This window comes from Nesoenas mayeri, assembly GCF_963082525.1.
Source record: "Nesoenas mayeri genome assembly, chromosome: 12".
NCBI classification, from domain to species: domain Eukaryota; kingdom Metazoa; phylum Chordata; class Aves; order Columbiformes; family Columbidae; genus Nesoenas; species Nesoenas mayeri.
The window spans coordinates 7,237,874-7,265,283 of NC_137547.1; the positions used below are offsets into that span (position 1 = coordinate 7,237,874).

At 52.3% G+C, this 27,410-nt stretch overlaps 2 protein-coding genes and 1 long non-coding RNA gene across 22 annotated transcripts; 2 read left to right on the forward strand and 1 right to left on the reverse strand.

The window, feature by feature from the left end:
- Positions 1-5,062: 5,062 nt before the first annotated feature.
- Positions 5,063-17,970, reverse strand: ZNF821 (zinc finger protein 821). 18 transcript variants are annotated; one of them, XM_080351724.1, is made up of 11 exons: positions 17,774-17,970; positions 17,403-17,576; positions 15,474-15,565; positions 15,239-15,332; positions 13,208-13,398; positions 11,221-11,932; positions 8,488-8,613; positions 7,877-8,019; positions 7,680-7,784; positions 6,632-6,798; positions 5,183-5,908 (listed from the first exon to the last, which is right to left on the reverse strand). In XM_080351724.1, the coding sequence occupies exons 7-11, from the start codon at positions 8,567-8,569 to the stop codon at positions 5,254-5,256; spliced, it is 1,152 nt and encodes a 383-aa protein (XP_080207850.1). In that variant the 5' UTR covers positions 8,570-8,613; positions 11,221-11,932; positions 13,208-13,398; positions 15,239-15,332; positions 15,474-15,565; positions 17,403-17,576; positions 17,774-17,970; the 3' UTR covers positions 5,183-5,253. The 18 variants fall into 18 exon arrangements, with proteins under 18 accessions (XP_080207843.1, XP_080207850.1, XP_080207846.1 ...); XM_080351720.1 differs by having other exon boundaries at positions 13,208-13,569; XM_080351723.1 differs by having other exon boundaries at positions 15,239-15,341.
- On the forward strand, positions 5,120-11,182 carry LOC308044829. Its single transcript, XR_013922663.1, has 3 exons — positions 5,120-5,188; positions 7,208-7,330; positions 10,170-11,182. It is a non-coding gene; the product is annotated as an uncharacterized lncRNA (long non-coding RNA).
- IST1 (IST1 factor associated with ESCRT-III) lies at positions 17,970-27,398 on the forward strand. Of its 3 annotated transcripts, none has more exons than XM_080351726.1 (10): positions 17,970-18,037; positions 20,138-20,237; positions 20,900-21,080; positions 21,338-21,425; positions 21,731-21,814; positions 22,160-22,270; positions 22,640-22,846; positions 23,949-24,041; positions 25,191-25,236; positions 26,421-27,398. In XM_080351726.1, exons 2-10 carry the CDS (start codon positions 20,150-20,152, stop codon positions 26,618-26,620), a joined length of 1,098 nt encoding a protein of 365 aa, XP_080207852.1. In that variant the 5' UTR covers positions 17,970-18,037; positions 20,138-20,149; the 3' UTR covers positions 26,621-27,398. The 3 variants fall into 3 exon arrangements, with proteins under 3 accessions (XP_080207852.1, XP_080207851.1, XP_080207853.1); XM_080351725.1 differs by lacking the exon at positions 17,970-18,037 and adding an exon at positions 18,063-18,290; XM_080351727.1 differs by lacking the exon at positions 17,970-18,037 and adding an exon at positions 18,623-18,700.
- The last annotated feature ends 12 nt before the right edge of the window (positions 27,399-27,410 follow it).

The following is a 27,410-nucleotide window of genomic DNA, read 5'->3' on the forward strand; positions in this document are numbered from 1 at the left end:
CTCCCGAGGGGTTTTCTGGGGTGAGGGTGCTGCCTGTATCACTGGTTGCTTCCCATCTCATCAGCTGTGTGTGAAATGTATGAAGTCATGGTGATGCTGTCATGTGCAGATTCTGCCTCCTTGGCTGCAGCAGCTGTGGGAACAGATGTTGTTTTCATGGCACCATTTGTCAGTAAAATGTACTGTCTGGGCCCAGTGCTTGGCCTCATCTCCATCTTTGTGTCACCGCTGCTGTTCGTTAGACTCTCCTACGCAAAGACCTGGACTAATGTTGGGTTGTACTTAATGCTTGGGATATCCAGGGTGTTTGTGGCCAAAGGCAGAAGGCAGAGCAGCCCAGGTCCTCTGGCCTGTTCTTTGCATGGTGCATGCAGAGGCACTCAGAGCTGTGGCAAGCAGCTGAGGGCTCTGGCACATGGACAGTGTGTGAATGTAGATGGGCTGGTTGCACACAGGGAATGTCTGAGCAGCTGCAGGGCGCAGAGCCCCTCGTGTGTCTGTGAACACAGAAGTCTGTCTGGTAGAGAGGGTTTGGGGAGCTGGCCTTATCTCATGTGTTGCTGTAACTGCCACCCTGAACAGCGGTCTGGCAGGGCAGACACTGGTGGCTGAGGCGATCCGCACGTGGCTTCAACAGCTTGGTGCTGTCAGCAGCTGGGTTTGGCCAGCTGCACGTCTGCTGAACGCGGTTCTGAGCCCTGCGACAGCGAGTTGGACCTCAGTGCTTCTGCCCAGACTCCCCATCAGCCCCACTGTTGTGCCTGTTCCAGCCGCCAGCTCTTCTGTGGAAGCGGTGGTTCGGGACAGGTCTCACGGTGGGGGGTTGAGATGAAGAATCTGGGCACCTGGCTGCTGCCCCAAGGGCGGAGGGGCCCCGGCAGCCCAGCTTGGCACAGCTCTGGAACCTGCCCTTTCTGGGTCGGGTGGTTCCGCAGCCTTGGGTGGTGGGTGCGTTGAGGCTCTCCCGAGATGGGGAGTGTGTGCGACGGGCTCTCCTGGAGGCAGAAAGGCTACGAGTGAGCCCATGGAGGAGGTTTTTATTTCTTAGGTTTACAGGGAAAGGAGGAGATAAAGCCAGGAAGACATTGTGGAGTGAGGTGGTTATCCAGGCTTTTCTGCTGGCAGAGACGTGACAGAGAAATGTACTGTTTTCCTGCTGCTGTTGTTGCGAAGGGGAGGAGAGCTGTGGTCTGTCCTACCCACAGGAGGAGGAGGAGGAGACCTCCTGGCCTTGGTTTACCCAGCTCACACTCGTTGGCAAGAGCCTGTAGGATGGAATAACGGGTGTCTGTAGCCATCTGTCCCATCATGAAACATTCCTCGGGTCAGCTGCCCAGCAGGCCAGGCCTGTTTCTAGGCTGTGCTCCACACTGTTGCTCCAGGAACGTGAACTTGCTCCAGGTGCCGAGCGCTCGTCACTACCAGACTATGCAGAGGAAGCTCTGTCTGGAAAGCAGGAAAGCTGCAGAGGCCCCTCTGCCTCCCCTTTCCAGCAGGCGCGCAAGTATAATGCACTTTTCACATTAAGTGTCCCTGCCCCCTGTCCCTACCCCACACTTGAAGTCACTTTTCCCTGTAGAGAACCAACGATCCTCGTTACTCAGAAAATATTGTCAAAGAAACTACAGCAGTGTGAGTAGCCCAAGCGCTAGTTCCTGCCCGCAGCATACACGTGCCTTTCCCCAGCATCACTCACAACCACGCTTTGTCTTGCAGGCTGTCCTAGGGCCTGAAACTTTGCAGAAGCTGCTAAGACGGCTACGAATGCACATTCTGTACAGTTTGGCCCAAGGTGTGTTCCATGTATGGCTTAAAGTGCTGATGGTCAAGGCCCTTCCGTGGACGTCACCTCTGTCTGTGGAGGACGGGGCTTGTCCCTCACGTCCCTCTCGGCTGCCCCCCCGCAGACGTGCCCACGCTGTTCTTGTTTTCCGCTTGGCGGCACCTGGTGCAGGGGAGGGTTTGCCGCGCACCGCAGCGGAACGACGAGCGGCACCGGGGAGCAGCCGGGCTGCCCCACGCAGGGAGCTCTTTGTAGATACGTGCTGATCCCGCAACTATAATCCCAGTATGTAATGGCTGTATTAACATGTAACCGACCACGTTGTATCTAAAGCCTTAGAACTAGTCAGGTGCTCCCCTCCGACCTTGTTCCTTACCCTTTCCTCCTACCTGAACTTTAACAAAGCATTAATAATTCTAAGGATAATCTCTATTTTGTTGTGCTTTTTTTGTAACTGTTTTAAATAAATCAATTTGTACTGTATATTTGTACTTTTGGTGAGATCCTTTTTCCTGTTTTACCATTTTAAGTCTGTACTTGGCTACACACAGATTGTATTTTTATTGTTAACGCTCTTATGAATATTGCATTTAACTTGTTGACTCTGTAAACACAGTATATATCTATATATATATATATCTATATATAAACCAATAGCTTTTCCTTTGGTGTTTGAGACTTTTTGCTTGTCTGTAGCATCAGTGATCATTAGGATGTGGCTTCTCTGGTCTTACACAGAGTGATGTGGAGAGCTGTGACAAGGGCAAGGTGCAGGCTGTCTGACAGATGGACTCGAAGCCAAAATTCTGTGCTCAAATACTTTTGCTTTTATGTGGTCTCTTTCTTGAAGCCCTTGGAATAATGTTCAGGTGCCCCTGATGCTGCAGGGAAAGTTGCAGCTGCAGTTTGCAGAGTGAAGCTACATCTCTGCTGGCCAAGCAGAACACACGGGATGGAGCATTAGCAAATACTGCGAGAAGCAAGCTCTGTCGGTTTGAGTATGAATGGACCGAGGTAAGAGATGAGATCAGAGAACAAAGGAGGATATGAACAAGGTAACGTGGAACTGAATATACCCAGATCTGGTGCCTTTTCCCAAAGTGAGAGAGGTGAGGATGGCTCCTGGATGTCAGTTTGATGTGACGAATATGTTAGAACAGCTTCTGTAAGGTGAGGAAACAAGATCTTACAGTGGCATGTGGAGGAAATAGTAGTAATTAAATGCTTTTTGTAGCAAGCGTCCACAAGACTGTAAGGTTAGTTCACTATGATGAAAAAATGCAACATTATGTACTTTGAAGGCAACTATTCTGAGCATTAACTGGGGCTTTAAGGGACTTCAATCAACAGGTCTTCAAACCGAAAAAAGAAAAAGAGGGAAAAATCAGGTTTCTAAGTAGTCCATCTGAAAGAGTTTTTTTTCTTGTTTTAACTTTTCTGATCTCGAGTAGGAGTCTTGTGGTCACCGTTTCTGAGGTTGTGCAGGGAGGCAGCCGTCGGAGAGGACGGTGGCTCCCGGTGAACAGATCCCATGTAACTGCGCTGCAGACCTGAACTGGAAATGCTGTGAGAGCTGGAGAGCTCTTCAGGCCACAAACCAGAGATATGTGGCACACCAGTGTTTGCTGGGCTGATGTTTGGAAACCACGAAGCTATGGCATGCATTTTTACATCCTCATTCTTAAAGAAACCAAATAGGGGAGAGTATGCCACTCGTTTGCCCCCCACATCATCTGGGCTAGTGTTTTCCTTTTTCCTGTTTAAATGTGCCTAGATTTAATTTCCATAGTTGCACAGTTTCATAATGATTTCCATTAGCAATGGTAACCTTTTCCTATAGGTACAGCCTATCATCACATTTTTGCCTTGGCTACTTCTTGAATAAACTAAAGGTTTAAATTCCTTTCCCTCTGGCAGGTTTTCCTGGACTCAGTAGCTTTCCATGGCTTTCCCCCAGCTCACCCTTTTCCACATTCCTTTCATCAGTTTTGCTGCTGAGTGTGGAAGCAAAAGCAACTTTCTTTCCTACCTGTGTGGTTCTGTTTACTAACAGTTCCCCCCTCGCCCCACAGTGTTATTTGCAGAGACTGCTGAAAGTTACACAGAGGAATTTACTTTGAGAATTAATAACTTGAGTGTGATTTGTGGCCCTAGACAAGCACAGTTGCATTTGGCTGTATTGAAATGGTTGCACTAGCTCAGCATCCTGTGAAGTCATGGGACCGCTGAGGTGGGAAGGGACCTCCGGAGGCCACTGGTCCAACCCTGTGCTCAGGCAGGGCCACCCAGGCCCAGCTGCCCAGGACTGTGTCTTCTGAGTGTGTCCAAGGTGGAACGCTCCACAGCTTCCCTGGGTGACCTGTCCCAGGGCTCTGTCACCCACACAGTGAAACAGCGTTTCCTGATGTTCAGAGGGAATCCCTTGTGTTCCTGCTTATGCCCACTGCTCCTGGTCCTGTCACTGGGCACCGCTTCAAACAGCCTGGCTCCATCTTTACACTCTCCCTCTGGGTATTTATAAACATTGATGAGATCCCCCTCTCAAGCCTTCTGTCGTCTCCAGGGTGAGCAGTCCCAGCTCTCCCAGCCCTTCCTCACAGCACAGGTGCTCCAGCCCTTTGCAGGACGCCCCACAGTGTGTCTGTGCCTCTTGGGCACTGCGAGCCCAGAGCTGGACACAGCACAGGGATGACAAGAAAAACAAAGCCACAGAGCACGAGGGAGCTGACCTACCCTGGTCACTATTCAATCACCTCACTCGCAAACCTGAAACACTGTTTAAGTGAAAAATAACTTCTGAGTAAACCAGCAAACTTGTTTGCTGTTTGCTTACCTCAGTCAGCCTTTCTGTTAGTGTTTGTGTGAGGTACCTTGGAACAGGAACTCAGTTTCCTCTTAGTTTTTACAGGGATGCTACTGCAAATAAGCACATAATGCTAATGTTAAGAGAAAGGTTTATGCAGCCATTTGCAGGGAGACGATGTCCTCCTTTGCTTCCTTTTTATGGGCACAGACTGCAAGGGATTCACTCCTGGAGGGCTTGTGGACTATTGAAGTCCTCAGCTCCATAATTCATGCTGCAGTAAACAAGATCCCTTTTTAGTCAGGTAGGCTTTCACCTACAGCAGAACTGCAGCAGCCCAGACCCATCTATAGGGCAGGGGTCCAAGAACAGGACAGAGCACAAAAGGTAAAGAAGGGGACTAAATAAATATGAACATTAATTTATTTTCCCTTTGTTCACAGACTGTGACTTGGCCCCCAGAGCAGACCGTATCCTCAGAATCTGCTCCCACCAGGGCTACTTTGGCAGACATCTCTCAGCTCTGTTCCCTTCCTCTGTTCAGGAGAAAACCAGAACCCTCAGTCGGGACAGGCAGCCAGGGTCCCACCGCAGCCTCCCAGGTACAGAACCCCGCTTGTGCGCCTGTGGCAGGTGTGGCGGAGGTGGCACAGTCCTCGGCTGCAGCTCAATGCAGCGTGCTGTTGCTCTGCTCCTCAAATGTCATTTTGCCCAGCAGCTGGCTCTCCAGCTCCACGTTACTCACTGGCAGCTGGAAAAAGTTCATTTCAGCTGCCAAAGCGGCCATGGCAGAGGGGTCCTGGCCAAACTGCGCCCGGAGCATCATGTCCATTTTCTCCAGGCGCCGCTTGAGCCTCTTGGCCTCGCGCTCCCGGATGAGCCGGGCCTGTCGTTTCTCTGGGGTCTCATTTGCGCGTTTCAGTCGCATGGCTTCCCGGTCCCGCTGCAGCCGCCGTGCCCGCTGCTCATCTGTCTCTTGCATGCGCTGCAAGCGCTTGGCTTCTCGATCCCGCATACGCCTCACTTCCCGTTCTTCAGGTGTCTCATTGTCCCGTCGGCTTTTCTTGGCCGTCCGCTCCCGCTCCAGACGCTGCAGCCGCACTTCCAGGGGCTCGTTCTGCCGACGAAGTGCCCACTTGCGCATGCCCGGTGTCTGCGCCTCCAGCAGCTTACGATACGCAGCACAGTTGTTGCAAACCAGGAGGATGCCTGCAGGGTACACGGGCGTGTGGAAGGCAATGTCTTTGCCCTCAACGCTGGAGGAGCCCTCACTCTGCGGTGCCGGCAGGCGACCTGCACTGAGCACCTCTGGCAGCTTCTCACTGGAAAGCAGAAAGAGCAGAAGAGTCAGAGACCTGGTGCTGATGGAAGAGTCCCCATCTCGGACTTCCCAGGGGGCCACAATCCACAATGCCACTACTGCAGCCTGTGACAAGGGCCTCTGCTAAACTGTTCCTGCCCGCAGACATGTCTGAATATCGCAAATGAAGCACCACAGCGGGTGTGGAAAGTGGGTTAGCCCTGGGCAGTATCTGGGTTGGAAGAGCACAAGAGCAGGAATTAGCCAGCAAGCTGCTCCTCCCCATCACCTCTGGATTTCTCCTTTCAGCACTGCTCCACAAGTCAGTGAATAATCTTCCACCAGGCAGGACAGAAACAAGGAACACTTTACTTTCTGACTGTTAGTCCTGCTCTGGAAACGACAAACATGTCTGGGCAGGACAGACCTACTTGGAAGGATTGCTGGACAAGGGAAGCAGCTCAATGTTCTCCAGTGACTGGAGACCCCAGTGCTTTCTGCACAGCTCTAGCTCTTCACAGAGCTAGGGAACACCCTTTCAGCAGCACAGCCACACGAGGTCTCAGCAGGTGATGCAGAGCTGCAGGCAGGAAGGGATCAAGGGAATCTCACTCACTGGTAGTGTTTACAACTCTCCTACAGGCCTTGGTGGGTCCAGAGCCTTGACTTCTGTGTCATTTACAGCAACCCACCTACTCTTTAACGTGGGTACCCTGGTGCACTCACCAGCCAAGCTGACCCTGACCTGTTGAATGTGGCGTGGCTGGTGAAACGTGCTCCACACACTGCACAGTTTGACAGCTGGTCCTCTGAGTGGATCAGGAGATGTCGCCCAAGGGATCCTGGTGAGCTGAGGGCTCTGCCACATACAGGACACATGTAGCTCTTGGCGCTCACCACAGCTGCGGTGTGCTGCAAAACAACCCCTGGGCTGTTAGTTATGAACTGCCCAGCATCCCTGCATGCTCAACAGACACAGCAAATCACTCGGTTCAGTCTCTCGGAATGGGGACACTTTACCACTAAACCTCTGTCTGACAGCTCCTAGACCAAGCTCAAGGCATCTGGGGTGTCACGAGGCAAACAGCAAGGAGGAAACCTTCCTACAGGTCCACTCCAGTGCAGGAGAAACAATTAAGGCCAAAACAATGGGATTGTAAGACCTGACCCTTGTTTTCAGAAATGCATCTGAGGGGCTGCTGTTGCTGGACAAAGCGTGACTGGACTGACAGCAGGCAGGATGCTGGTGAGAAAGTGCTTAGAGAGTCAGCTGGTGCAGGTAAGTGGCCAAGTCAGTTCTGCTTCATTCCTTCTTTTACAGACTTTGTGCTGCAAAGAGAATACTGACAACAAAACCTGTGAGATTCCAGCGCACATTTCCTGCAATACTGGAACCATTTCAGAGGAAGAACAGCTGTTTTCAGGAGTAGGAACGGTGATCCAGGTACAAAATAAAGAACTGAGTGATTAGGAGGAGGGCTTCTTATCTCACTGAATGATGTAAAAATTGCTTTCATGTTTAATCTGAACTGCTTGGTCTTAGCCTGGAACTGCTTGCAGAGGCTGCCTTGGGACAGAGTTGTGCTTTCCAGATCTCCAGATCGGTGCCTTGCTGTGTCTTTCCCCCGGAGAGCCCCTGGACATAGTTTACTGCTGTAAATCTCAGTCATATCCTAGCTAAAAGTCAGTTCTGGGACTGCAAAGACCAGAACAAAGCCACCCTGTGCTTTGGGTTGTTTCTAGATTTGCAGCTTAAGGCCAGAGGTATCCCCTAGCTGGGAACCATCCCCTACCTGGTACACATGAGCGATGAGCTGCTCCCTGCTTCCGCACTCCAGCTGGCAGAGGGGACACTGTGACAGTCCCAGCACAGGGTCAGCATTCAAACTCTCGGGCACCTACAGGGAGGAAAAGCCACTTTGTGTGGGGCACACAGGTCTCCCCACAGCCACCTCACCCTAAGGTGAGTGCAGAGCCAGTACACACTTACCTTATTTTCTCTCATCAGTGGGGTTCCAACCACAGATTTTTCTGCATTCTCTAATTCTTTCTTCACTTTCACCACTGAGCCATCCTCCTCAGATGTATGGGAAGAAACTTCATCCTGGGTGGTTTCCTCATCGTCACTGCCACCTGGAACATGAAGAGCAGTTATGCCAAGTGTCAGGACCCTGAGGACACACATAGGCCTTAATTGTCCTGACCAGCATCACCAGGGGCCTCTCCCCACACCCTCTGAGCAAGGGCTCCATTTAAACTCAGGCTGGGCACTTTGGTCCCTGAAATGCTCTGTTGAGTCCCTGGACCTGGCCAGTTACCCAGCCTTGCTTGACAACCACTGGACCCTCAGCTGGACCCACTGCTGTCACCACCTTGCTCTGGTGAGCTGGGGCTGTGTCACGGTGCAAGGTCGTTGCCCAGCCTGTGTTCTGGTGGTCCTTGCTGTTCACTGACACCAAGTCCTGCACAGGGGCCCAGAGCTAACCCAGAGGTGGGTGAGATGTTCCTCAGAGGACCCCACAGCCATGCAGCACCGTGCCTCACCCCATCAGTGTCCCCCCAGGCCACTACCTTGCTGTTATGGGAAGGGACAGAACTCACTGCTGCTGGAGTCGGGGTCTTGCAGTGGATGGATGTCTGGCCTTTGGTCTCCAAGAGCTCCAGGAAAGTTGTTTTTCATCATGGCTTGGCGGGCTTGTTCCTCCAGCCCTGCAAAGACTTGCTCCCCTGGCAGCCACAAGGACAAAGAGTCAGACCAGTGCTGTTCCATCACACTCACCACCAAGGCTGGCCAAACACACGGCTGGTGTGGGGCTGCTCACCTGTGCTGTTCAGAGCCTCTGAAGTCACCTCTCAGAAAGCATTTAAGTAACCTCTCTGCTTGCCTACACTGCAGCACCAGCCTCTTGTACCTGCTGGTGTCAGTGCGGTCCCTGTGCCTAGAACATCCCACTGGAAGTGCCTAGAACATCCCACTGGAAGTGCCTGGCATCAGGCTGCTCTCTGCATGCTCTATATGCCACTCCAGCCACAAAAAAAGAAAAAAAGAAAAAAAAGAGATGCCATGCATCTGCCACACATAGTGCGGTGGCTTTCTCTGCTACCAAGCTGTCTGCCACCAGAGCTACAGCACAGCTCCTGGAGGAGAGGAGGCCACTCAGGGACGATGACAGTATCCCAAACCAGGCACAGTGCTACATGGCTCTTCTGAACCATTAAGCCCTCTTCCCTGCCGTAAGGGCAACCTGCATAAAGACAGCATCTCCCCGAGTGCCTGGCACCTCCTCTGCTCTCCACAGCGGCACTAAATGGAGGGGTTGTCCTTGGCATGCTCTGTCACCACCTTCTGTCCCAGCGGGACTGAGGACAAGCTGCCTATCATGGTGTTTGTGTTCAGAGCTCCTGCTCTCCTGCTCTCACCATGGATAACTTACTTTGCTGCCTTGCCTTGTCCAACAGCAGTTCTGGCTAAAATAGATCCCAGTGACACTTCACACGCTCAAAACAGAAAACTACAGGAATGAATCTAGAAAGCTGAGACGTTTGTTTGGGATAGCTTACAGTCTGCTTTGTTAAAAGACATCGATCTCTAGTACCTCAACTCAACAGGAGATGGCAAACACATTGAAATAAGGCAATTATCTGTGCTCCTCTGAAAAAAAAATTCTTACAGCAATCCCTCCTTAGGAGAACTTTTCGTTCTAGACAATAACAATACAAGGCAACCATTAATTTTCATACTAAATCAAACAAATAACTCTGTTCCAGGGTAGCCATGATTTGCCTCTCTTGGTGGATGAACTGGGAGCACCTGGAATAAGGTGCTGAAGTTCCCAGCAGGCTTTTAGGTTAAATTTGTCAACCGACTTATAAGTTCTCAAGAACCACTCAAAGCATAAATCTGGAAATGCTAAGGAAGACACAGTGCGTGTTTCACATAAATCAAAAGCTTTCCCAAAATTTCACCTTTTAGTATAGGGCCACAATGGCATCAGTATAACCAGGGAACTGAATTCCAGAGCCACGAGGAGAGCCCCAGTCCTGTCACACGGACAGGCACGTTCCCTGAACTGTCCCGGCCAGCTTTGCCCTGTGTTCGTACTCACACTGCCTTTCTGGTGCTCACCTCTTCGCTTCGAGCACTGCTTTAAAAAGCAGTCATTTATGCAATATTTCAAAGACCTTCAGAAGTTTCATGGAGAGTGTGGGAGAAGAGTTTTAGCTCTCAACATCCCCATGGGTGTTTCCAAATGCACTTGAAGGCATTTATCGTTCTGTTTCAGAAATGTTTCTGTAGGGAAGACTTGAGAACACAATCCGTGTGATGAGGAGCACTCTGATTCTGTCACTGCAAGCAACAGATACCATCGTGATTGCTGTGACACATGCACCCCCATCAGGAGCCTTTCCAGCACGGAATGGTCTTCAAAACCCCAAGTGTTGCTTTTATGTCTGGACCACAACCTCAAACTGCAGGGACTGAGATGCAGACTCTATGAGAAGCATACGCTACAGAATTACAGTGTCTTTCCAAGAAGGAGACATCCACAAACCACCAGGATGAAAGCCCAGAGACCAGAAAAGCATTGCAAGACAAAGTCTGGTGAAATGAGGAAAGCTGCAGAACACAGGACAGATGTAAAACCACGGCAGGAGACATACCATCTGTGACAGATACAGGACTCCCAAGCACCGCTGCAGCTGCTAGTGGAAGCAGTCACATGCTCGTTCGTTCCCCGTCCAGCCCCTCACATCTCCATGTAGCAGCAGCTGGGGTCTGGGGGCAGGCAGGTTCCTGCTTGGATACACAGACCGTGCAGACAGTCTGCAGGAGTTTAAGAGCTGCGATCTCTATACGAGGTGACTGAGGAGGGAACTCCTCCTGTCAGTAATGCCAGCACCAGTCACAACAACTGAGAGAGCAATCATCTGCCAGCAGCCTTGCTGTACGACACCCTCAGAACCAAGCCAGCATGGACTCAGTGCAGTGCAGAGAACTATCAGCTTACAGCCAGACACGCAAACTGTTAATAAACCAATGCTGTGAGCAGACGACATCTTGTGCATTCTTCACCAGCCTGGAGCTAAAAGGCATCATGGGACTGGGAGAGACAAACTTTTAAAATGCTATCTTTAGCTTACACAGAATTTCTTCTGAATTAAACTAATATGGTCTCCAAAAGAAGTTAGCGAAGAGTGCCTACTGGTGGACTAAGTCCTGCTTTGATGAAGCTTTAATGTTTGATAGGTACAGTGTTATACTTTTATTGTTTGTACACATACATGCTCTCACACAGACACACCCCACCTCCACCCCACTTAGAGTAAACTTACATTCAGTTGGAAAGGGAGTAAGGCAGCAGCTTTAGTATCATTGCTATCAGCAACGGATGTATGCTCAGTATTGAATTCACAGACTCTTCTCCAGAAGTTTCTTTATTAAATACAAAAAGGGCTGCAGGCTGACCACAACACCAAAACAAGTCACTGCATTTGTTTTACAAACAGCTAGAGATGTAGGACAGTGCAAGATCACACAAGTGCCTCTGCTTTGCATTCCAGTTCTCCTCTCCACATTCCTGTGAGTGAGTGGGATGGCGGGTGCGCAGCGGTGCAGGAGGGGGGCAGCCCTGTGGGGCTGTGTGACAGGGGCAGTTACGGCTGCTACGATCGGGTGGCGTATCAACTTGGTAGCCAGAAACGATTTTTTTTTCCTGAGCCCTTCCCTTCTTGAACTGTATGAATGCAGGATAACTCTCAGGTGTTCTGGAAAATAAACACACAAACAAACAACTCCCACCCCAAAATCCACAAAACAAAATCAAAAGAAACTGCACCATTCCCCTGTCTTCCTTCCTAAACAGCAAGGTCTCTCAGAGATGAACCACTTTATTCCCTCCTTGTACATCAAATTAAAGTCCCTGTTCATGTAGGTCTTCTCTGTGCTCCTTTCCTGGACCTGAAATGTGCAATTCTTTCCACCACTGTGGATCTAGTCCACCTGCCCCATCGCTATTCTGGGTTGTCCACACTGCTGTAGTGGTTACTGAAATAAAAAACAACACAATTGAAAGAGTTAACAATGGCAGCCCACAGACCCCTTTTAGAACCAAGGATCTTGATGCAAGTAACGTTTCTGCTTGGTTTTGAGTGCTGGGTGCTATCTCTTGCAAGATACTTCCTCTTCAAATTGAGAATGCTATAGACAGCAGAATTCAAGGAACACCGAAGAACACAGAATGTGCATGTGTCAGAAGGAGAGCGAAGGGATTAGAGGATTAATGGGATATTGGGGCCATAATAAAGAGAGCTAGGAAGTGTGAATTAATTTGACTAACAAAAGCTGTTCTCCAGAGTTCTAAGATCAGCATCACTTGCAAAGGCCACAAGCAATAGAAAGAAAAGCAGCTCATGGGACAGCAGGGAGAGAAAATAAAAGTGCACACTAACACAGCGAATTTTTGGCAAGCACAAGAACAGGGAGTAGCCCATAACTGATGGAGTGACAGTGCAGCAATGGATGGGCTCGAACGCAAGATCAGATGAATCACTTAAGAAAGATTTTATACTTTTATACTTTGGAGTCTGGGAGAAAATAAATACCAAATTGAATCAATTAAGCTATCCCCACAGGAACAATGTAACTGCACTGTATTTTTCAATTCAATGTGGAGTGGGCAATGCAATAAGCATATTCCAGTATTAGTTTTATTTGTTACCACTTTGTCAGGTGTAGTGCTTCTTTCATGCACTGCATGGCAAAAGAAAATTAAATTAAGAGCCGATTATGTGCTGCAGCCCTGCCAAAGGGGAAATGGCTACAGTTAAAACTGTAGAAGGACTGGCCATCATGCATGAAGACTTTTGTGATAACAGTATTTTTTTACAATTGTTTCTGTATTCTTTTGTATTTCCTTACACATCAGCTTCCATTTAAAACTGTTTTGACCTGTAACGACACAGCCTCCTGGCCGGTCGCTCTGCATGCCACGCAGTGATTCTGCGCTAAGTGAAGACAGCAAACCATGTTGTTGTGAGAGCAAGGTTAAACGAGGGCCATGCCAAGCCTGGGAAGTGACCCTGGAAAGAGGTGGCACCAAGCAAGCAAGGGAGAGGAGGCCAGTAGCTGTGGCTTCCCTACAGAATCCCAGGAGGAAGATAACACGGAGTGGCCATGCAAGGAAGAAGTCGGCACCGTCTTCCCACAGATCCGTCCAGTTAGATATTCACAGTGGTATTTATGCAAATCAAGCACTTCCCCAGCCCCACAGCCTGCCAAATCAGACCCCAGCTGCAGACAACTGCGTGAAAAGCCGCATACCTGCTGTCCCTTTTATTCCTCTCCTCCCAACCATTTCAGGCCCTGTGAAGAAGTGTCAGAAACGTGTCTGCTATGTCTCAGCCTGACTCCTCATTCTGCTGGCTCACCCAGTTCTTGGAGCTGATGCTCTCTCCGATTATCCTCGTCAGTGCACTGCATGGCATTTCTGGGCCCTCCAGATACACAGCAGGCTAGGTAGACAGAGAAGTCCCAACAATTTGGTGGTGTTCATCATAAGACAGACAAGACTTTCCATCCCAAGGTTGAGATGTCACCATTGATGTGTTTCTTGCATCTTTCAGTCCCTTTATTTTCTTGTGGTTCTACGTGCTGCTCCTGATGGCTCCTGTTGAGTAGTTGCTCTGTAGCAATGTACCACATGTAAAGGAGGTGAGCAGGTCCCAGAATTCCTTTCTGTGGCACACTAGATGCCATAACCTCAACCTCATGCCCGCTGGGAGCAAGTTTGTCAGATAGCTTCCCCCAAGACCAAAAGTGGAAATACTACCACTTGTATTGCAGATAAAAAAGCGAAGTTCGCTGTGAAAATAGCCCACAACTGAACCCCATAACATGTATAGTTTTGTATATAATAGTACAAGCTTCTGAAGAACATAACCCTTAGGCAGTAAAGCACACTAAAAAAGCCTACTTCAACACCGTGGAAACTCTACCTGCACCATTAGAGCTGTTGTGTCCTTGGTTTCCACACATGAGACCATGACTCCACAGCAGGGAGACAGCCCAAGTGCATGCCTTGTGTAAGTTTGACCTAAATGGCAGCAGTAATATCTAGGCACTCTCAGAAGCAAATGTGTGTGGAAACATTATGTTTCACTAGCATCATAGGACAAAACACATACCCAATTTCTGTAAGTAAGACAATTCCAAAGTCACTAATGTAATATCCTGCAAATCAAAGCTATACTCTGCCCACCGTTGAACCCAGCACCCAGAAGCACGAATTGGAGAGCACAGGTCAGTGCAGATGCCAAAAGCCTCAAGACTCTTATGGTGGCTACCAAGGAAAGCTCAGTCAGCTCTCCCAGGCCCAGCTCCAGATGCCAGTGCGGCTTTCAGGTCCCAGACCAAGGTAGTTCTCCCTTGTACACTCATGGACCACTGAAAGGGTTAGGATATATCACAGTGTATTTTCCCATAGTGCAGAGAACAGCGTGCAGAGATTCCTGTCACCATACCAGTACAAAAGGCAGCACAGAGAAACACAGAGAGACATGCAAGCCGGCAGCATCAGCAAAGTGAGGGAGTGTTAGTGCTGCAGTGCTCAGCTCTCTGTCCCATACTCCTGACAGCTACTACAGCTTAGCAATACCACAGGCCTTCTCTTCAGTCTTATTTTCACATGTCTATGGAAGTGGAAATTTGTTTTCCTCATTCAAGCCCAAATTCCAAATGTGTTTCCAGCCACAAAGCTGGATATGTACAAGGGCACAGCTTCACAGCTTCAGTCCCCCCAACCTCCCTCTGCTGCAAATCAGTCAAAAGCCATATATGTGCAGTTATCCCTTTGCAGCCAAACGTCCATACATGTCTCCCAGCCCCAGTAACACGTTGCTATAGCCTGATCACAAGAAGTGCTGATGTACAGCATCTTCAGCCCTTTCACTATCAAGCAAATGACAGGGTGATGACAATGCTAGAGAAACAGAGATCTGTCCTACCGGCTCAGCTCAAGAATGATCTGACAGATCGCGTTTATCTGTCCAGTAAATTACTCAGCCACTGCCCATTCCCTGCAAGGAAAGAGCAATAGCTTCACTTACAGATTCTGCTAGGAAATTGAGGTACAGTGAGCTTAAGTAACACGTCCAAGGCTAGTCAGCTGAGTCTGTGGTAGGGCAAAGATCAGACCCCAGGACTTCCTGGCTGGCAGCCGCACACGCAAACCACCTTACCTAGAACTTTTTTTGCTACCCACAGCCCCGAAGTCACATTTCTTAGTGTACTAACTTGCACTTGTGACAGTGTGAATGCAAAGCACAGCTACAGGCCCTGCACACACACACCTACCTTTACAGCATTAGTTGTTTGCTCAAGCCTACTCCTGTCCTGCCTTGCCAGGACACAGCCAGCTCCCCTGATGCACAGAGCTGAGTTTCTCTTCCTATGGTCCCTAAGATGAAACATGAGTAACCACCGTTCCCCCACAAACTGTACCTCCTCACCAGTCCCCTCCTCCCCATCTCACTCCACAACAATCCAGCTAGGGCAAGGATCCCACAATGCTGTGTAACATTATACTCACAGTGAACTTTGTTAGGAGTGGTCTGTTTCCGACGGGACATGTTTCCCTGACCTGGGAGCACAGAATGTTCGGTCCCTCAGCAGAGGGCTCACCTGAGAAGAGAAGAGCCTGTCACACACACCACTAGAACCTCCTGAGCCTCTGGCCAAGTACAGCTGACTGTCTCAGGACCATCCCCACCCTTCTGCCTACAGGGCTTGTTCTGCACCACCACAGCCACATTCTGTGCCAGTATCCAACACCATCCACAAGCATTTCACAAACCGCCATGTCCGTGCAGTCCCACTCAGTGCTCCAGCAAAGTTACAACAGCCCTGTCCCCAGCATATAAAACATGAAGAGTGAAGTTCAAGAGTGACTGCAGTCCCAGTCCAAAGCCTCTTGCCCTCCTGTGCATTCCCACAGCGCTTAGGGCAGGAGCCTTACCAAAGCTGCAGACCCTGCCCCATCTCTGGCCCCCACCCCCAGAGAGACCGAGGGGACACACAGCCCCCCGCACCCCGAGGGCACTGGATAATCCAGCCTGGGCAGGCAAGGGGACCGGCTGCCCCGCAGTGACAGCTCCAGCCGCAGCAGCTGATGGGACAGTGTGGCCGGCCAGGGCTGGGTCTCACCCCCACAAGGGGACTGACCCCATGGCCCTGGGAGACAGGGAGAGGGGAGCGGTGGGGCTGCGGCATCCTCCCTGCTGCTGGGACCCGGGCAAACACGGACAGACAGGGGGGCACACAGTGCACGGGAGGGGACAAGGACAGCCCACCTCACGTGGGGAGGACGCACCCCTTGTCCCACATGGAGGGACACACTGACCCCTCAAACTTTACAAGAGGGGGAAACATCAGCTCCTCATCCTCAAACTGACAGAGGAAGGAATCAATCCAACAGTCCCTCAGACAGCCAGACAAAAGGAGAAGCTGAACCCGTTTCTCCCCAGACAGACGGACACGGGATCCGGTCGGCCTCTTCAGACAGACAGACACAAGGATCCCATCAGTCTCTTCAGACAGATAGACACAAGGATCCCATCAGTCTCCTCAGACAGATAGACACAGGGATCCCGTCAGTCTCAGACAGACAGACACAGGGATCCCATCAGTCTCCTCAGACAGACAGACACAGGGATCCCGTCAGTCTCCTCAGACAGACACAGGGATCCCATCAGTCTCCTCAGACAGACAGACACAGGGATCCCGTCAGTCTCAGACAGACAGACACAGGGATCCCATCAGTCTCCTCAGACAGACAGACACAGGGATCCCGTCAGTCTCCTCAGACAGACAGACACAGGGATCCCATCAGTCTCCTCAGACAGACAGACACAGGGATCCCGTCAGTCTCAGACAGACAGACACAGGGATCCCATCAGTCTCCTCAGACAGACAGACACAGGGATCCCATCAGTCTCCTCAGACAGACAGACACAGGGATCCCGTCAGTCTTCTCAGACAGACAGACACAGGGATCCCGTCAGTCGCCTCAGACAGTGATCAGCCGTCAGACCCAGACCACGGGAGGCGGCAGGAAGGATCCAGCCCACAAGAGGTCGGACACACAAGCACAGCCCGCTCCCCGGACAGAGGGACAGAGGACGGTACCCACCCCGCGCTCCCGAGGACGCCGACAGTCAAGCGAGGGACCCGGCCCGCCGGCCCGGCCCCTGCCATACAGCGTCGGACGCTGCCCCTCCCTCCGGCGGACGGCGGGACCCGGCCCGGCCCGCCTTACCGGTCCCGCTGCAGGCGCCGGGGAACCGCAGACAGACAAAGGACCGCCGGACAGACAGACAGGCAAGATGGCGGCGCCGCCAGAGCGCGCGGCGCGGGCACGGGCGCGGGCACGGCCCCGGGATCCCCGGCCGGCCGCCCCGGGCCGGAGCAGCGCCTGCCGGCTGCCGCAGGCCCCGGTGTCTCATGATCTGAAGTGTCTCACCTGTTTGTCATGGATCCGTCCCAGCCGGCAGCTCCTGGCCGCCCGGAGCTCATTCGTGCCCGCTGCGGGTCCCGCGTAGCCCGGCGGGCAGCGGCGCCGAGCGCCGGCCCCTCCGCTGGCCGCGGCCGCTCCGCACGCCCTGCGCTGCCCGAGCCCACCAGAATCTCGCATGCCCTGCAACGTCAGAAACCACCATTTTACTATTAATTTGGAAGCCGCCACGTGCGTTATGAACCGTCTGGAAATGAACCGCCACGCACCGCAGAGCGGGGACCCCCGGGCTGCTGCCCCCCGCGGCCGCCGCCGGCCCCCAACAGCCGCCTCGCGCGGGCCGGCGGGTACCGCCCGGCACTCGCCCCGGGCCCGCTTACCCTCGGAGAGACGCAGCGGCGGGACTGCGGCCACCGGCACCGGGCTCAGCCTCGGCCCGACCGTCCCTTGCGGAGGCGCCCCCGCCGCCTGCCCCCAGAAAGCGGGAGCCCCCGGCCCGGCGCGCCCCGGCGCAGCGTGTCCGGCCGACCGGCGCCCGCCCCCCGGAGGCGGGGCTGGCGGCGGGCGGAACGCTGTGCAGCGGAACCTCTGCTCCGGGGGCGGGCGCCGGCGGGCTCCTGTCGGGCGTACTGCCTGCGCTATTGGTAGGCACGGAATCCTTCCGCTGGGTCATTTAGTCCCTTAGCGCCGCTCCCTTTGCTCGTGCCGCAGCCGCGCCTTCCCCGGCCGCCGCCGCACCGGTGCGAAGGCCGTTCTGGCGGCCTGGCCTCCGCAGGGGCCGCGCCAGCTCGGTCGTGTCCTGGGAGGAGCGGGGAAGTGCCGCCCCGTGGATCCCTCCGCACGTGGTGCGGCTGCACCGCCATTTTGGGTGGCTGAAGCTGCGCGGAGCGGCGGCCGGTGAGCGGGGAGGCGGCGGCCGGGGCGGTGGGGTGCGCTCGGCGGCCCGGAAGGCGCTGCTGTGAGGGGCATGTCCTGCCCGGTGCCCGCCGTGCGGCTGAGAGCAGGCTCAGGACGGCGCTGGGGCCGGCGGCGGGGGTCCCTGTGCCCCTCGGGTGCCGCTGTGCCCGTGGAGCGGATCCGGGGTCTCCGCGCCTCTTGGAGCCCCGGGCAGCTGCGCGGCGGGTCCCGCGGCGGGTTGACGCGCCGGGAAACCGCCCCAGCGGCAGCTGGTTGCGGGCGAGTGACGGTGATTGCGGAGCCGCCGGGAGGGCGCAGGGGGCAGGGCCGGTCAGTCAGCCGGTCTGCAGCTGCCGCAGCGGGGCAGAAACCTTTTAGAATGGCACAGGGTGGTTGTGGAAGGATGACTGGTGAGCTGGCTGCTGCTCAACGGCTGTATTTGGAACTAACCTGTTTAAACAGGGTGTTGTTAATCAGAATGGTTAATAGATACTTCTACAAACACTGCAGCTTGTGCTGAGGCTGTTTCTTGTAGCGCTGTAAAGTTATTTTAATATTGTAAGAGTATGTTCCAGTTACAGAAGGGCTTTTTGTGGCATCAGACTTGTATCATGCATGTGTTCTTCTTTAGCAACATTTCTTGAGGTTGTTTGGTTCTGTGCATCATTGAAATAACTGTGTTGAATAGATCAACTAAATAATCAGGATATACTCTAGACAGTAATAAATCTTATGAAACCATTAGTTATACAGAAAGTATTCTCACTATACAAAAGTCTGCTCCAGTGTGTTTTTCAGGTACAAGCCAAGGTCTTTTTGTGTGGTAGGTCTTAAGGAAGGACTTCTTGATTAACAGTTCTTCCCATAACAAACTTTCATAATAAAGCATCTTGTGAGTTATTTTTCTGGAGGACTTGTGATTTGAATTGGCTCATGAGAGGCTGGAGAAGGGCCAGAGCATGAGCTCAGCAGGAAGAGTGTGTGCAGTATGGAATGGCAACTTTTTCCTTCTGACAGCAGGACTGCTACAGCCTCCGTTTGTACAGTCCTTGGGTTAATCACATGGCTGTTGAATAACTTGCCCATTAATTCGGCAGAGGCTGGGTTGGTTCTTGCAGGTGATTGTAGTGTTTCTTTAAAAATGTGGGTTTGTCAATGAAGTAACACAGAGAGAGGTAGTATTTTTGTGATAGTTGTCACAGATGGCATCTTGAGGTGTTGATTTCCTTCCCTCACCTTTTGAAGTAAGGAATGAGAACGTATCTTCTGGCAGCTGTGCCGTTTGTTGTGAAATCTGAGGGGTTTTTCCACTTGGGCTCCTTAGAAGCCTGGAGCTGAACGGAATCCTGAAATACGATCTCAGTAAGCTCAGCTTACTGAACTGAGGCACAGTCACAGCTTCCTAGACCGCTGCTGGGAGATGTTTGCCTAACATTCCTAAAACTTGACTACTGGTACGCACATCGGTGGCCAGTGTCACTTGTCTAGATTAAGTAGACCCAGGCCTTCAGTTTCTTGTTTTAGGCTATGTTTTCTAACTCTGTTCCTACTTATGGAGCGGTCTCAATTTTTTATCATCTTGTATCTGTTTATGGGTTGTGATTTGGTCTGTCAGAATGGAAATGTCCAGAAGGTTTATGTGCCTGTTGGCCTTGGTTAGATGTGTGGTTGTAAAGTGGGGAGGGCAATGAGTGCTGTAGGCCCAGTCACTTATAAATAACCAGATTCAGGACTAGCAGATCTGTACCTCTTTATTTGGAGAAGTCATTCTTTTTTTCCCCAACTAAAATGGTGACTGGTGTCCTTCTAGCTCCTGGTTCCAATGACCTTCCCCTCTTCTCCCACAGGAAGTTTTTATCATGTTGGGCTCTGGGTTCAAGGCTGAGCGCTTGCGAGTCAACCTGCGCCTTGTCATCAATCGCCTCAAGCTGCTGGAGAAAAAGAAAAGTGAGTATTTGAGGGGGCAGGTGTGAACTGGGGTGCTTTGGGGGCTCAGGATACTCGAGGAGAAGATTTTTCTGGATCAGGATACTTTCATGGGCTGAGTACAGCACAGCCTGTTGCTCATCCTTGCTGACCCCGCGCCCTGCAGTCTGCCCTGCTCTGTGGGTGCCCAGGGCAGTGGGCTGGCCGTAGCATGGCTGCTGGCCGTCTTCTGTCTGATATCAGAGGGCAATTTATGGGGTGGTAGCCATGGGCTGTGTGTGGAGGGATGTGCCATTTTGCCCCAGGGGGCCTTTCCAGGCCTTCTGTGCCCACAACATAGTGGGGAGCTGCCTGGGTGCTGTGGGAGGCTCCCACCATCTGTGCTGTCCTGCCCTGCCCAGACAGAGAAGATCCATGGTTCTGCTTGACTCTGCAGGGAAGGTGAAGGTGTAGGAGTGTTTCCAGCAGCTAAAAGCCCCTTCTACTTTCCCCTGCGAGTTAGGGTGCTGGGACCTAGACACAAGGGCACTGCCGAGATGTGGCTCAGTGTCCTGCACTGCAGAGCCTGGGTGAGGGAGAGAGGGAAGCTCATGATGGTTTTGTGTGTGGCGGGGACTGTGGACGGGTACAGAGGCAGCAGCCCCTGCCAGCGCAGTGACTGGCCTTGGGTACGTGTGCTGTAGCTGAGCTGGCCCAGAAGGCAAGGAAGGAGATCGCAGATTATCTGTCAGCCGGAAAAGATGAGCGTGCCAGGATTCGTGTGGAGCACATCATCCGTGAAGATTACCTTGTGGAAGCCATGGAGATCCTGGAGCTGTACTGCGATCTGCTGCTAGCCCGCTTTGGCTTGATTCAGTCCATGAAGTAAGCTCTGGGCTAGAGGGGTGTGCTGGGGAAGCGGGTCCAGGCCCCTCGCTCGGGGTGGGTGCTGCTGGGGCAGGCCTTGCCTGCAGAAGGGCACCTGTTTGTCTCAGTGTCCTGGGGCCTCCAGAGACATTCCCTTCCCCAGGCCGGGAAGACTCTGCAGCCCAGCATGGAGGATGAGGACTTTCAGATCAGATGGAGGGCAGCAAAGACTGGGTGCTTGGTGTGGAGACAGGGTTGTCTTTTGTGGTCCTTAGGGAGCTGGACTCTGGCCTGGCAGAAGCAGTGTCTACGCTGATCTGGGCTGCACCACGGCTCCAGTCGGAAGTGGCTGAGTTGAAAATTGTGAGTAGGGTTGTTTGAGGGGAGTTAACATGTGCACGTAGGGGTGACACTGTTAGAAGCCTTTGTCTGGGACTCTGTCATTAAGGCAGAGGACATGTTTTTGTGGGTTCTGCAGATGGAGACCCCAGCATAGGTGTCACTGGAGCATCAGGGATGGCTAAGGTTGCTCAGCTGCTCTCAGTGGCAGAAAGGAGGGTGATCGGGGCTGGGGGAGGTGGGCAGCTGCAGGGGCTACAGCAGATGTACAGTGTGTGGTGGGGGAAAGCACAGGTGCGTGTGTTCCCAGAGCTGCTCTCCTCCTGCAGGTTGCTGACCAGCTGTGTGCCAAGTACAGCAAGGAGTATGGGAAGCTGTGCCGGACAAACCAGATCGGGACAGTCAATGACAGGGTAATGGAGCTGGCAGAAAAGACACACCTGCTGTGGCGTTCTGCCCCTTTTCCCATGGCCAACGGCTGGTGCCTGTGGCTCACTGAGAGGCAGGGTGAGCCAATGGTGTTGTTGGGGGGCTGCCTGTAGCAGAACATGGTGCTGAGGGTCCTGGCAGGTGGGACCCTGCTGTGCTGGCTGTGGGTGGAGGGAGCAGAGCAGCGGAGTCGTGGCTGTGGCTGCCAGCAGCCCCTCTGCAGCAGTGCCGGACGGGGAGGAGAGGCTCCCGCGGCTGCGCTGCACTCCTGCAGCAGGCAGCCCTGGCTGCCTCTGCCCCGCTGAGCGTCTCTGCACCCTATGTCACAGCTGATGCACAAGCTGAGCGTGGAGGCACCGCCCAAGATCCTGGTGGAAAGATACCTCATCGAGATCGCCAAGAACTACAATGTGCCCTATGAGCCTGACTCGGTGGTGATGGTGAGTGAGCGCCTGTGAGTCTGGAGGGTCCCCTCTGTGTTCCAGGGGCTAGAGTGTCCCATTAGTACTGGGTGGGCTTCAGAACATGGGGCTGTGATGTTGATCCAAACTCAGTGGTACCTTCTAGCAGAGCCCCAGCATAGCCCCATCCCTCTCCTTCCCACAGTGCTGTGGCGTGCAGCTGTAGTTAGTCACGCTGTAGTCTGGTTCCCTTTCTGATACACAGTAATATCACTGTGTAGCTCCTGTCCTGTCCTTGTGTTGTGTTCTTGCTGTGTTGTCCCATCTTGTTCAGTGACAAATGCTGTTCAGAGGGCTGTAATCAATATAGAGACATGTTGGTGAGCAGAATTCTTCTACCCCCTGCAGGCCGAAGCCCCGCCTGGCGGAGAGGCAGATCTGATTGATGTAGGATTCACAGATGATGTGAAGAAGGGTGGCCCTGGAGGGGGAGGAGGTGGTGGATTTACAGCCCCACTGGTTGGTCATGATGGACTTGTACCCATGCCAGTGATGATGCCCATGCCCATGCCAACTCCAAACCCGCCCTTCTCCTACCCGCCTCCAAAGGGACCGGTAAGTGCCTTTGCTTTGGACATTCCATTTTTCTGTGGAAGAGTCTGACTGTGGTGCTTAGCTCTGTGCCTGCTGGTTGAGAACTGTCTGTCCCTGGTAGCTTGGTGTGTAGGAAGGCTGTTGTGTTCCTGTGAGGCTGCAAGGGATGGAAACTGTTGGCAGCACAGCCAGAGCTTCATGTTGCTTCTTGTCTGTGGAGGTTCCTGCCCCTGTTCTCCAGCCAGCCCTCTTTGCCCTCAGGGAAGAAGGGAGTCCAGACTTACCTCCTGAGGCAGTCTTGTGACTGCCAGGCTTTTGACCAGGGCTTGGAGCTGGGCTTTGAAGCTGGTAGGCTGGTAGTGTGCCAAGGTTCAGACAAGGAAATCAGGTGAGTTTTATGGGGTGAGAACAGCACCAAAAAATGCGGAAGTGCCCTGCCCTCAGACTTGTGAGGGGAAGGGACCAGAGCAGCAGATGTGGAGATGGTTTCTTGCAAAGGTGGGAGCTGAAAATAGCACTGTTCTCTGAATTCAGTCATTGACAGGGTATCTATGCAGACCGGAGAGTGGCGGAACAGTGGGATGGCTTGGAGTCTTAGTGTGGTCTCAGCAATGCTGCAGTGTTTGTGGAAAATCAGGGCCAAGCATCATCAACTGGCTGTTGGCCCAGGCATAAGTGTGCTGAGGACTTGTGCCAAGTCTAGGTCTTTGAGGCACTTTTGTGTTACAGGTAAGGGTAATACAAAGCCTTGAGGGAGCCAGAGACCCTCCTGTCATGTGATACTGCATTCAGGAGAAATGGCTCAGATGTCCTTAAGGTGGGGTATTGCCCTTGTGTCTTGGTACATCTAATGCCTTGAAAGATGAAGTGTTTAGTGATGCTGGTTCTTTAGAATAACCCACAGCCCTGTTAGCTCGGTCCAGTCCCTCCAGGTGACTACATCTGACTTGATACTTAAGAATCTTTTCCTTGTAAGTATGAACTATATCAGGCTGGATGCTTACATGCATGTATCTTAGAGCACTACTTTTTCTGACATCTGTAGCAGCTGTAGGTGCGTTGTGTCCCAGGGTTGCTGTCCCAACTGAGTAGCCTGATACATGACTGTAATCTCTCTGTGCAGGAGAACTTCGGTGGCCTACCAGTGGGGACTTACCAGCCTTTCACCAACATCCACCCACCACCAATTCCAGCAGAGCCACCAACATATGAGTCTGTAAGTGCCTGAGCTGAATCACTGCTGTAGGCAGCAGAGGGAACCTGAAAAGAGCACAGTGGTAGCCACAGAAAAGGCAAACATTCATTAACACATTGCTGTCAACCCTTGGAGCTTTCGGGGTGGTGCTTGGCATTGCTTATGGGTGTGATGAATCACCGGGTGCATGTGATGGGAGAATGGCTTGTGAGAAGTTCTGCTGTGTGTTTTGGCTGCAAAGGAAAGCTAAAATTTATTTTACTGCATTGTTAGTATGGTGATAAACAGTGAACAAGTAGAGTACTTTTTTTCTGCAACGTGAAGGGTTTGTCACCTTCAGGATGTTGAAGTAATTCATAGTTAGCCTGAATGACAGTTTTGGCTGGCCTAGATGTATGAACACTCTTTCCCAGACTTTTCTCAGTCTTTTGGAACAGCAAATGAAAGGCTGGAGTCTCCTCTGTCTGTGCTTGTCTATGTTTTTGTTGCTGCAGTTTGTGATCATGCCTCTCATTTTGCTTTCAGTGTTTTTGCAATATCCTGAGTAAGGATGAGCGTAGCCATGCACCTGTGTGTGCTAACACCTTGTACTAGCTGCACTGCAGCCTTTGGGCGCAGGAGACGTGGACACAGGTGCAGCGGTTGTCAAGCTGGGTGCAGACAGAATCACTGGCAGTGGCCCACAGGGAATGAGGAGTTACACCAGCACAGCTGACCGTGCTGTGGGCCTTTGTCCCAACCAGACCAAGACCTGAGATGGAGTTGTTTTGTACCTTGCTACTGGTTACAGGGTTTATTGTTCATGAAAGAAAGGAAGCTGTGGCTGTGATTATGTGGATGAAGTGGGCCATGTTCTCCTACTTATGTCCTTGATAAATATTTCAGACCTGCTAGTGGGTATGCTGTGTTTATCTGGTTGCAGAATATGGCCAGTGAAGCTGCTGTAACTGGCTGGGAGGGAGAGAAAAGTTGGAGCACTGCCTCCCTTTCTGGGAAGAGAGGCACATTCTTCTGAGTGTGCTGGAAGCCAGTGTTGTTTGCCTTGGGGAGGGATGGGGTCGCATTGCTCTGCACGATGTGGCTGCTGCTGCCCGTGAGCAGTGCCTGCACACCAGTGTGAGCCTGTGCCTGGTAGGACAGAGTGCTGTAGTAACTGAAAGTCTTTTCCAGATTGACGAGCCTAATGCTGACAAGGATGCATCTGCGCCGGGGGCTGGTGAGTATGTCAGGAGGTACGGGAAAGCTGCAGTGGCTGGGGCTGTAGTTGGCTTGAGATCCCAGTGTCCCTGGGGGGAAGTTTTCCTTGTAGGGAACACCGTGTAGAACTTGACACATTTTGAGCAGGATTTGAGTTTGGAGAGGCCTCTGACGGAAATGGAGAGTATACTCTGAAAACAGGGAGGATCTGGACTTCCACTGGAAACTCAAGAACTGGACTCTGACTTTGGAGTCAGTAGTGGGTCTCCAGCGTAAGCTGTCTCATCAGACCAGGTATAGGACGTTGCAGGACAAAATGAGAAAGCAACAGCTCTAAGTGATAACAGTATTTACATGGCATAAATAATACTGCTCTGCAGCAATAGAATGAAAGAAGTAAGCACTGACAGGGTAAATAGGTTTGTATGTCAGAGTTGAGTCTGCATACAGCAGAGCAGGATGATTGGAGATGGCTGTTATCCCATGGTCCATCTGCCTAAAGGCTTTGGAGGTGCTTCATGCGTTGGAATTGGATCATGACAAATTTCTCCTGCCTTGTACAGCATGATTCTGCTCTGTGTGTTTGAAAGCATTTGTTACCTCTAGCACTTGACAAGGGCAGAGAGGGGGTTTTAGAGTGAGTAGCTCCAGCTCCAGCTTGGTTTGCTCCTTGCCAGCTCCAGATGGGATTTGTGACAATCTAAGTGAGTCCTCTGGGGAGTACTAGTGACGTGTGCTGAAGAAGATAGGCCTGTGGGTGCCCTAGGTCTGGCTAGGCACTTCAGTGTGACAGCTGAGTGCACAGCTGCGCATGGTTGACAGCATGCAATAGCTGCACGTCTAGAGGAGGTGCTTGAATGGGGAACCTGGGCCTTTGGCCATGGTGCAGTCCAGCAGCGCAGGCGTGTGCAGCAGCAGCCCTGCTGCAGGCAGCAAGGGGGATGTGCTGTCTGCTGCAGCCACGGGATGGGTCACCAGTCTGCACCTGCCCTGTTGCAGTCCTTGCAGCCACAGAAACCTGAAACCTGGTTTGTTTCCCCGCTGAGTCTGGGTGCGGTTGGAGATGCATGACCACTGGTCCTGTTCAGAAAAATACATTGGTACAGCCTTCTTGGTTGAATGACCTTTATTTTCTGTGGCTTTGTTTGGCCTGGTGAGTGTGATGATGGTGAGGTAGAATGATCTTTCTCTTGTTCTAAATAGAGCCTGGGCCCAAGTCAGAAGCTTCTCCTAAACCAAAAGCTGGAGCTCCTAATACCCTTGAGAACTTTGTGCTGCCTGAATTACCATCCGTGCCAGATACGCTGCCAACAGCATCTGCCGGTGCCAACTCTTCTGCCTCTGAAGACATTGACTTTGATGATCTTTCTCGGAGGTTTGAGGAGCTAAAGAAGAAAACATAAAACTGGCGGGGCTGTAACTGCAATGTGAGGGACAGGAGCTGTGGCAGCTGTTTCTCTCTGGAACAGACTGTCTTGATACTGGTTTCCTGTATTAACCTTGAATGAACGCACTCCTCTTTTTGAGCTCTCTTCTTACTGTACTTACACCAGATGCTGTCACTTTCCCAATCTTTGTTGCTCCAGGAGGTGAACTGTGGGGAGTCTTGTGAGACTGGAACAGGGAACAGCCCATGGGTCTCAGTAGCTGTACCTGAATGCTGTGCGTGATGTCCCGGGTGCCATTCCTGGCTGCTCCTGCACAGGAGGGAGGTGGAGCCTGGAGGGGAATGGGGCTCTCCCCCTGCGTGATCTCAAGGGCAGCATCTTCCACAAGCTGGTACCCTGTGTGGTGAGAGTAACTGAGTCATTTTGGTGAGAGCTGTGACTAACTGGGCCGGGAGCAGGGAACAGTGGTGCTGAGGAGCTGTGGCATTGCCCGAGCCTGTGCAGCGTGCTGGTGGTGCTGCTGTCCCCAGCTGTGGCTTGCAGCTGTCTGGCTGTGACCTCGGCGGGGTCTGTCGTGCTTGGCAGCGCTGTGCCTGCTGGTTCAGCCGTGTTCTCTGAGGCTGCTGGGGCTCACTGCCCCGAGGGCCGCACCGCGGAGCTCTGGCGAGAGCCGGGGCCACAGCTGCTCCCCGTGTGCTGCAGCCCTGCGCAGGGCCCTTTCAACAACTTTTCCTTGACTTTTATTTGATTTGTATCTTGGGGTTGGTTCCTAATAAAGCCGAGGCTGCGAACAGCGGGCTGTGCG

Excerpts from the sequence above, each read along its gene's own strand:
- IST1 (XM_080351726.1), top strand. The coding sequence starts at position 20,150 with ATGTTGGGCTCTGGGTTCAAGGCTGAGCGCTTGCGAGTCAACCTGCGC. Across the intron at positions 21,815-22,159 it reads TCGGGACAGTCAATGACAGG|CTGATGCACAAGCTGAGCGT; the intron begins GTAATGGAGCTG and ends CCTATGTCACAG. Across the intron at positions 22,271-22,639 it reads AGCCTGACTCGGTGGTGATG|GCCGAAGCCCCGCCTGGCGG; the intron begins GTGAGTGAGCGC and ends TACCCCCTGCAG.
- ZNF821 (XM_080351707.1), bottom strand. The coding sequence starts at position 8,656 with ATGGAACAGCACTGGTCTGACTCTTTGTCCTTGTGGCTGCCAGGGGAG. Across the intron at positions 7,785-7,876 it reads CACTGATGAGAGAAAATAAG|GTGCCCGAGAGTTTGAATGC; the intron begins GTAAGTGTGTAC and ends TCCTCCCTGTAG. Across the intron at positions 5,909-6,631 it reads AGCCACGCCACATTCAACAG|TGAGAAGCTGCCAGAGGTGC; the intron begins GTCAGGGTCAGC and ends TCTGCTTTCCAG.